The following is a 9,884-nucleotide window of genomic DNA, read 5'->3' as shown; positions in this document are numbered from 1 at the left end:
CCCCTATAACTTGGGGGGCCCCCCACGGCTTGGGGGGGAAGGGAGGAAAAGAATCAGCGACACGAGAACGAACCAGACCTTGTCCCTCCCGTGGGGCGCTAGTGTGAAATCACCCGAAGAACTATTCAGCCCCCCCCTCGGATTCACTCCGCCCCCCCCCCCATTCACTCCCCCCCCCCCCATTCACTCCGCCCCCCGGCAGCCGGGCTCCCTCCCTACCCGGGTCAAAGCCAGACGAGTCCAGAGCAGGAGAAGGAAAACCTCGCCCCTGGCAGACGAGCAGCCCGGTCAATCAAAGCTGCGGAGAGTTTGGGGTGAGTGGGGGGGGCAGGGGCGAGGGGCCTGCCCCACCGAGGGGGGGCGGCTATTTGATTTTATTGGGGAGAGAAGGGCGTGATTTCAGGGTCATGGAGATCGTGACTTTTTGGGGGGGGGGAGTTAAGGGGCTTGCTGGGGTGCCAGGACTCCTGGGTTCAGAGCCCTGTTCTGCCACAGGTTGCCCCTGGGAGCTCGGACCAGTCGCTTGAATTTCTCTCTGCCTCAGTTTCCCTCCTCTATAAACCCCCACCACCACCACCACTCAGCTCCCCGGTAGTGCAGCGGTTCTCAGCCAGGGGTCCGGGGAGGGCTGCCAGGGGGACGTCAGCTCCGCCAGAGGTTTGCCTAGTTTTACAACAGGCCCCATGAAAAGCCCTGGCCGAGCCAGGACCCGCTCCCGTTTCAGACAGACGGTGACTTGTCTCTACTGCGCTATAGACGAGCCGGGGAAATGGAAGCAGATTTCCATCCCGGGGGGGGGGGGGGTATTTTACAATGACGTGGTTCCAAGGAGAAATCCAGCCATTGCTCAGAACTGGTGTGGCTGTGACACGGGGATTGTTGTTGACTTTGTCAGCAAGTGGTTTTGAAGTGAGGTGAAACCGGGGGGTGCTCAGGGGCTGGGACGGTTGAGAGCCGCTGGCGTGGGGCAGTTTGAGAGCTTCCAGGGCGGTAGAAAGGCATTTTACACATGGGGAAGGGGGGGCACGGAGTAGGGAAATGACTCCCCCAAAGTCAGGCAGCACAGCTAGGAAGGGAACCCAGGCGTCCCGACTTCCAGTCCCCCCTGCTCTAACCCACCAGATCCCACTCCCCTCCCAGAGTTGGGGAGAGAACCCAGGAGTCCTGGCGCCCAGCCCCCTGCTCTAACCACTAGACCCCACTCCCCTCCCAGAGCTGGGGAGAGAACCCAGGAGTCCTAGCGCCCAGCCCCCCTGCTCTAACCACTAGACCCCACTCCCCTCCCACAGCTGGGGAGAGAACCCAGGAGTCCTGGCGCCCAGCCCCCTGCTCTAACCACTAGACCCCACTCCCCTCCCAGAGCTGGGGAGAGAACCCAGGAGTCCGGGCTCCCAGTCCCCCCTGCTCCAACCACTAGACCCCACTCCCCTCCCAGAGCCGGGGAGAGAACCCAGGAGTCCGGGCTCCCAGTCCCCCCCCTGCTCCAACCACTAGACCCCACTCCCCTCCCAGAGCCGGGGAGAGAACCCAGGAGTCCGGGCTCCCAATCCCCCCTGCTCCAACCACTAGACCCCACTCCCCTCCCAGAGCTGGGGAGAGAACCCAGGAGTCCTGGCGCCCAGCCCCCCTGCTCTAACCACTAGACCCCACTCCCCTCCCAGAGCTGGGGAGAGAACCCAGGAGTCCTGGCGCCCAGCCCCCTGCTCTAACCCACCAGATCCCACTCCCCTCCCAGAGCTGGGGAGAGAACCCAGGAGTCCTGGCGCCCTGCCCCCTGCTCTAACCACTAGACCCCACTCCCCTCCCAGAGCTGGGGAGAGAACCCAGGAGTCCTAGCGCCCAGCCCCCTGCTCTAACCACTAGACCCCACTCCCCTCCCAGAGCTGGGGAGAGAACCCAGGAGTCCTGCTTCCGTTCTGGGGCGTATCAAAAGGCTGCTCTAGATTGAGCGGTTCGATCTACAGTCCTTGGGGCCGAGTGAGGCCAAGAGAGCAGCTGTGTGAGCATGACACTGCCTGGGCCAGGGGGCTCCTCTGGGGGCGGGGGGCTCCGATGAGCCCCGGCTTAGCTGGGATCGCTGCCCCAGATCAGACCCTCGGCCCAGCCAGCCTCTTACCCCATCTCCTGCAGGGCCCGAGTCCAGCTGCTTCCGAGGAAGGCGCCAGAAACGCCCTAGCAGATGATCCTGGAGTAACCTGCCTAATCCAGCCCCACGTGGAGAAATTGTCTGCACGTAGTCACCGGCAACTCACCCGGCCCCCACTGGCTCCTGGCAGCAACTGGGGGGTGGGGGAGACAGGAAGGAGGGAGGCTGCTGGCTCTCGCCCTCCTCCTGTGCTCTCCTGGCCCCCAGACCTGGTCTGGTGCTGAGATGCAGCCACCTCTGGGGTGGGAGCTGATTATACAGGGACTCCTTGTCTGGTGCTGAGATGCAGCCACCTCTGGGGTGGGAGCTGATTATACAGGGACTCCTTGTCTGGGGCTGAGATGCAGCCACCTCTGGGGTGGGAGCTGATTATACAGGGACTCCTTGTCTGGTGCTGAGATGCAGCCACCTCTGGGGTGGGGCTGACTGGGAAAAAAGGGGAGGGGCCAAAAAACTCCCATGGACCAAATTTTAAAGGTTTTTATTTTCGTTTATTTCTTTCCACGGTATCGTCTGCTTTTCGAACAGCGTTTTCCCCCCTCGTCATCCCCAATGGGCACGTGATGGGCGGGGTGGCCCCGTGGGACCTGACGCTCAGAGCAAGGGGGTTGAGTCCGGGGGCAGGGTGCGTTTCAGAAGGTTGGGGGCTGCTTTGAGGGGTGCTGGCTATCCCCCTCCCTGAGCGGGAGATACAACCCAGGAGTCCTGACTCTCAGCCCCGCCCCCCACCCCTTGCTCTAACCACTAGACACCATTCCCCACCCAGAACTGGAACTAGCAGTCAGGCGTCCTGGCTCCTGGGATCAATCATTTGATTGCCTCGTGCCTCAGTTTCCCCATCTGACAATGGAGATAACGATCCTTCCTTGGTCTAGTTAGAATGAGACCAGCTTGGGGCAGGGACGGCCACAGAGGTGTCTGTGCAGCGCCTGGCACAATGGGGCCGTGATCTCAGTTGGGGGGTCTCCAGGTGCTACCGTAATGCTACTAATATTGCACACACCACAATGGGACCCTGACCTTGGTTGCTGTGTCATACCCAGCCTATTGGAGAGGCTGAAATTGTATTTTTTTTTTTAAGCAGCTTCAGTTAAACCAAAACAAAAAGTGCCGCCCAAGGTGTGTGTGTCAGTAATTCCCATTAGCCGGCAGTTCCAGGGGTCAAGACAGGGGCAGAAAGAGACGCTGATGCCAGGATATGGTGCTGTATCGCTCGGACCCTCGTTCTCTTCCTTAAAGCCCCAGCTCCTGGAGTCACGTGATGGGATGGGACAAAGTTTGCTCTTGTTTTCCTCAAAAGCCAGAATCCAGCCCTCATGCTGCCAGTGAAAAGCAGGAAAATGTGACTCCCTAAAGACTCAAACACACACCCAGGTCGAAAAAACGGGGAGTCGTTTTATTTAAATTTCTTGTGATTTTTTTTCCTGGGGGGGGGGGGCGACTCATTGCTGGGGCTGGTAACACGGCACCCCTCCCCCACCCACGCAAGCATTTGTCCTTCTGGGAAGGAAAACCAGGCCTTTCCGATGCGACTCAGAGCCAGGACTCCTGGGTTCTTTCCCCAGCTCTGGGAGGAAGGGAGCAGGGTCTAGTGGTTAGAGCGGGGGGAGCCTGGGAGCCAGGACACCTGGGTTCCATTCCCTGCTCTGGGAGGGGCGTGGGGTCTAGTGGTTAGAGCAGGGGGACTGGAAGCCAGGGTTCCTGGGTTCCATTCCCTGCTCTGGGAGGGGAGGAGGGTCTAGTGGTTAGAGCGAGGGGAGCCTGGGAGCCAGGATTCCTGAGTTCCATTCCCTGCTCTGGTGGGGGGAGTGGGGTCTAGTGGTTAGAGCAGGGTGGGGGACTGGAAGCCAGGCTGAGTTCGGTCCCTAGTTGCCCTTGGGGAGAGCAGGGAGTTGGGTTTCTCCTAGGCAAGCAGCACTGGGGGAAATCTGATCTTCCAGCGGGGAGGATGCTGCCGGAGCCAGGTACCCCCCCACACACACACACACACACCTGACGTGTCTAATTTCGGCCTAATTCGCTGGGGAAGGCAGGATCTGGGTCCGTAAGCAGGAGTCACCTTGGGCCCCGGGAGCAGAAGTTGCCAAGTCCAATGTACAGCCAGGTTTTTAATTCAAATCCAATTAGGGGGAACGGATCAGATGGGCTGAGCCCCCCAAGGCACCTTCCCCAGCATGTGAGCCGCCCAGCTCCTCGCAGGGAACGCGAGTCTTGCATCACCGACAGGAACGAGCCCCTCTACCAAGGCAGGGTCCGAGGCTAGAACCCAGGAATCCTGGCTCGCAGCTCCCCTGCTGATACAGTCTTGGCTGGAAGTCAAGTCGACCCTGGAAAGACGCGGTTCACCCACCGTGGGGGGAATTGTCGCGGAGATAGAGCCAGGGCAGCCAGGCCCAAGTGAGAGCTTGGATGTGAGGACTGAGGCTGGCTGGATCCTTTCCTGGCCTCAGGGAAGGTTACTGGGAAATTCTGGGTCAGTCACTGTGATGCTTCAGGGCATCGATCATTGCAAGGGTCAGGAAGGACACTGTGCAGCTTCCCAGCCAGCCCAGTGCCAGAGGGGCAAAGCGGCTGGGGGTCAACAACCGACCTTCCCTTATGAGTGTCGACAGCCCCCAATCTCCAGCCCTGCGGGAGCTGAATAATGACCAAAGGAGCCGTGCGAGCTGGGACTTGGGCTGTCAGAGAGAGACCCAGCTGGTGGGGGAGGTAGCGAGAGACATCACCGTACACTGCCTCCCCCCTCCCCGGACTCAGCATCACCACTACCCTTCACCACACCAAGCTGGTCCCAGAGTGAAGGCCTCCCAACCCCCAAAGCCAGTCTTACTGTCCCCCTCCCATGCTCCCCATCCCATCCCCACCCCCAGGGCAGGCGACTGGGGGAGCCCCAACCTTTCCCTTCTGACCAACCCCCCCCTTTGGTTCTGTTCCCAGGTGCCATGAGTGGCGGGGGCAGCGTATGGGCTCTGGCCATCGGCTGGGCGCTGGCCGTGCTGTGCGGAGGCGCCGGGCGCCTGGACAGCCGCTGCCTGGCTGGAGGGAAGCACAAGGCGGCCCCTAGCCCCGAGGGGCAGCTGGGCGTTTGCCAGCTCTACGCCGCCAGTGAGTGATGGACATGGGGTGGCGCGGGACGAGGTGGGGCGTGCAGCGGGGGGGCCACAAAATCAGAGGTTTTGGGAGGACAAAACTGGGTCAGAGCAGGTAGTTTCAAGGGCTTTCTCCAGTCCCAGCCCCCTGCTCTACCCACTAGACCCCACTCCCCTCCCAGAGCTGGGGATAGAACCCAGGAGTCCTGATTCCTATCCCTCCCCCCACTAGACCCCTGTGAGCAGAGGCTTTGCCCCCGTGTTGCTGGGGATGCCTGTGCTCTGGAGAACGAGAGGGGCCCAGCCCCCCTCACATGCCAGGCCCTGCCCCGGGGAGCCCCTGGGCACAGGGCGGGCCAGGTCCGTGGTGGGGGTTGGGCCCTGGGGGAGGAGTCAAGGGTGGCGCTGATGGACAGCCGGGTTCTCTTCCCAGACGCCTGCTGCTCCCCCAGGGTGGCCCAGGAGATCTCCAGCGCCCCACTCGCCAAGGTCAACGACATCTACTGGGATCGCTGCGGGAACCTCAGCCCCAGGTAAGACAGACTGACCCCTCCCTCTGCCTGCCACGGCTGTGAGCTTCCCCGCAGCAGTGCCCTGCTAGCACCCAGTACCCCGGGCTGTGAGCTTCCCCGCAGCAGTGCCCTGCTAGCACCCAGCTACCCCCGGCTGTGAGCTTCCCCACAGCAGTGCCCTGCTGGTGGATGTCGTCACAGTCTCAATTTGAAATTCTAGCCTAGACGCCAAGGGTTGCCCAAAGACCTAAGTTATAGCCCAACCTAAACAGATGGGACCACCAGCATCAGAGCGCCCCCTAGTGCCACCCTGGGGTCAGCACTGAGAAGGAGCACTGCCGGCTGAGGCCCCGCCCCACAGCGCCCCCTACTGTCGCCCTGGGGCATTGAGGCCAGCACTGCCTGCTGGGGGATAGCGCCCCCTGCTAAGCCTCCGCCCCACTCCCTGCAGCATCCTGCCAGTGCACGGCTCAAGGCGCAGCCACTGTGCCCCAGAGGCAGCCTGTGGGGCTCCCCCCTCTAATCCCCGCTCTCCATCCCCAGGTGCGAGCACTACCTGCAGCGGGTTGAATGCTTCTACCGCTGCTCCCCCAGCGCCGCCCGCTGGCCCCACCCCCAGCGCCCCACAGCCGTCCTGGAGGTGCCCCTCTGCCTGACCTTCTGTGAGGCGTGGTAAGTCAACGCACCTTCCCCCACCTTCCTGACTGGGTGAGAGCAGCGGGCTGGGAGCCAGGACTCCTGGGTTCTACCCCTGGCTCTGGGAGGGGAGTGGGGTCCAGTGGTTGGGGGAGGGGGAGCCAGGACTCCTGGGTTCTATCTCTGGCTCTGGGAGGGGAGTGGGGTCCAGTGGTTGGGGGGGTGGAGCCAGGACTCCTGGGTTCTATCTCTGGCTCTGGGAGGGGAGTGAGGTCCACTGGTTAGAGGGGAGGGGAGCGCCAGGACTTCTGGGTTCTATCCCTGGCTCTGGGAGGGAAGCAGGGTCTAGTGGTTAGAGTGGGGGGTTGCTGGGAGCCAGGCTATTCCTAGGGAGGGTGCGAATTCACCTGTGACTCCAGGCAGCAATGGCCAAGGGGAAAAGAGAATCCAGTCCCGACGACAAGCTCCAGGATGGGTCAGTCTGAAGGTCTCTCCCACCTGTGGGGAACCGCCCCTTTAATGCAGCATGGTGGACTGGTGGAACTCCCTGCTGCAGGGAGCTGGAGTGCAGCAGCAAAGCTGGGCTACTGGGCTGGATAGATCCAGGGTCTGACGTGGGGCAATATGGGGAGAGATTTGCCCTGTAACACCCCAGCTGAACAGCCCCCTAGTCTGTCTCCATCCCAGCCTGTCCCCCCTTCTCACCCCTCCCCCAGGTATGAAGCCTGCAAGGATGACCTGACTTGTGCCCGCAACTGGGTGAGTGACTGGCAGTGGGGTCCCCAGGGGAACAACTGCAGCCGGGACTGTGTGCCCTACAGCCAGGTGAGGGGGCTCTGCTGCCGGGGGAGGGGGCCGGCTCAGCCCTGCCAGGGGGGAGGCCGGGAAGTGGTGGACTCGGGCTCTGGCTCAGCGGCCCTGCTCAGGCCCCTGGGTTGGCACCAACAGGGACGGGCGGATTCTGTGGTACAGGCACCTCAGAGCTGGGCTGAGACCCGTCCAACTCATGCCACGCAGGGGTGGAATGGGACACGGGGCCTTTCCCCTCCAGAGGGCGCCAGCTCCGATCCAGCCCCAGGGCGGGGGGCTGGCTGGCTGGCTGGGAGGGATAAACCCGCAGGGCGCTGTCCTAGGCGGGATGGATAGAGGGGGCTGGGTGAATTGAGGGGGACAGAGATCCCCACTCCTGAGGGCACCTAATCCCCATGTGCCCTCAGCCTGGGTAGCAGGTCAGGGGGCTGGGGTGGGGGGAGCTGCCAGCAGCTGGCACTGCCCAGCCATCGTCACATCTCCCCATGCTCAGCCCAACAGGCCACTGCCTTGGCCCACGCGCGGCTCCCAAACACTGAGCCGGGCAGCAGAGCTCCAAACGCTGGCAGGGCCCCCTGCCTGGCAGCCCCCACCACCAAGGGGTGCCCATCCGGCCCAGAGCCCATACCTGGGGATGGAGCGTGAGTTTCCCTCCCTCTCTGTGCTCCGAGACTGGCCGAGGGGTTTGGTCTGAGCCTCAACTTCTCCTCCCCCTATCCCAGTCATCTCCCCGTGTCCCATTCCCCACCCCCTGAGCCGGCCAGTCCCCCTGCCCCAGGGCTGGATAGGATCCAGCACCCCCTAGAGGAGAAAGGCCCCAGATCTCACCCCCAACCTCTCCCCTCACTCTGCCCCCCAGATGTACCAGGACGGCAGGGAGCTCTGCGAGAACATCTGGGGTGACTCCTTTGTGGCCGCCCGGGAGCCCTGCCCGTGCCTGAGCCTGACAGGCTCCGACGCCGACCCGCTGCCCGAGGACGGGGCCAGCTCGGAGGAGCCGAACTCCACCAAAGCCGGCAGCCCCCGGGGGCCCTGCCCGGCCAGCGGCCTCCTCCGGCGCGGCCTGCGCAAGCGCTCCGTCTTCATGGAGGACGTGGAGGGGAGCGGGAGCGGGTTCTAAACCCGCCGGCCCCTCCCGCCAGCTCCCCCGCTCCCTAGGAGAGTCCCTCCCACACCGCTCGCCCCAGGGGCCGGGGAACGCTTGTAATCTATGCAAACCCCCCACCCCTGTGATCGTGTCCCCCCCACGCACACGGTGACTGCTTCTCTGGTCCCTCCTGCACCCCATCCAGCCACCTACCGGGGGGAGGACCCACACAGCCCTCCTCCCCCTACAGCCATAGGGCCCAGCTCAAAGGGGTGTTAGCTTCCCCCTCCCCTAGCACCCAGTTTCCCAGGGAGGGAGTCCCTGCTCGCAACCAGCTCCCCCCGCCCCCCCCCCCCGCAATCACATAGGCCTGCAGGGATGTATCATCCTCTTGCTATACTGCAGAGGAGGAAACTGAGGCACAGAGAGGCAACGCCTGAGAGAAGCTTAGGGTAGTAGCTCGGCTCTAAATCCTCCCCTGTTCTAACCACTAGTTTACCTGACTAGCCGGGGATGGAACCCAGGAGTCCTGCCTCCCAACACCCCCACCCCAGCACACCAGACCCCCACTCCCTTCCCACAGCCTGGGACAGAACCCAGGAATCTTGCCTCCCTGCTCTAACCACTAGCCAATACTGCCCCTGCGAGAGCCCCACCCCCAGGCGCAGGCTCTCTGGATCCGGAGTGGCTGCTGGCCAAAGGCTCGGGGCAGGGGAGGATGCTGCACCCGCGCAGCCCTGTTCCCCCCCACCGACGGGGTCGAGGAGCTGATGATAAGCCAGGTCCATTTGCTTCATGCTGGGCCGACTCCGAAACTGCCCTACGAGGGTCAGACAGCGGGGGGAGGGGGGAACAGAGAACACTGACACCACCGGGGCAACAGGGGGCGCTCTCCCCACGAGTCACTGCTGACCCCAATGCCGGGCTCGGGGACACGGTCAATTCAACCCAGCCCAAGCAACAGCCTTTGCACATAGCCCGCACGCTAAAGATGGTTGCAACCTCTCTCAAGCTAGTGTAGACAGAACCCGCCATGTCTTAGCTGCGTCTAGCGGGCGGGAATGGAGCTGTGCAGGGCGATAGCACGCCCACCCAGGGGACGCTGGGCTGCAAGGTGGGGGCTCTCTCCCCGAGCAGGCTGGGCTGGCCTCCGGGCCCCAGCATGGCAGTAGGGGGCGCCGTGCAGCACAGGAGACAGATCGGCGGGGCAAACAATGGACACTGATTCCATACTGCAAGAGCCCCAGGACTCAAAGCAAGGATCTGCCCCCCAGCAGGGGGAGAAGGGGAATCAGAGGTATAGGGGGAAGATCGTGCCAGTGTTTCAAGCCAGCACCCCTCAAAGCAGCCCCCAACCTTCTGAAGTGTACCCTGCCCCTCTATTCAACCCCCTTGCTCCGAGCGTCAGTTCCCACGGGGCCACCCCGCCCGTCACGTGCCCATTTGGGATGACAAGGGGGAAAACGCTGTTCGAAAAGCAGACGATACCGTGGAAAGAAATAAACAAAAATAAAACCCTTTAAAATTTGGTCCATGGGATTTGTTTTGGCCCCTCCCCTTTTTTCCCAGTCAGCCCCACCCCAGAGGTGGCTGCATCTCAGCCC

At 62.7% G+C, this 9,884-nt stretch overlaps 1 protein-coding gene across 1 annotated transcript; it reads left to right on the top strand.

The window, feature by feature from the left end:
* Positions 1 to 203: 203 nt before the first annotated feature.
* RTBDN (retbindin) lies at positions 204 to 9,811 on the top strand. The gene is made up of 6 exons (XM_065575618.1): positions 204 to 314; positions 5,084 to 5,251; positions 5,669 to 5,768; positions 6,291 to 6,419; positions 7,100 to 7,208; positions 8,053 to 9,811. The coding sequence occupies exons 2-6, from the start codon at positions 5,089 to 5,091 to the stop codon at positions 8,311 to 8,313; spliced, it is 762 nt and encodes a 253-aa protein (XP_065431690.1). The 5' UTR covers positions 204 to 314; positions 5,084 to 5,088; the 3' UTR covers positions 8,314 to 9,811.
* Positions 9,812 to 9,884: the final 73 nt, after the last annotated feature.

This window comes from Chrysemys picta, chromosome 22 (assembly GCF_011386835.1).
Source record: "Chrysemys picta bellii isolate R12L10 chromosome 22, ASM1138683v2, whole genome shotgun sequence".
Lineage (NCBI taxonomy): Eukaryota > Metazoa > Chordata > Testudines > Emydidae > Chrysemys > Chrysemys picta.
The sequence above is the reverse complement of the archived record's forward strand: the minus strand, read 5'-3'. Positions and strand labels throughout refer to the sequence as shown.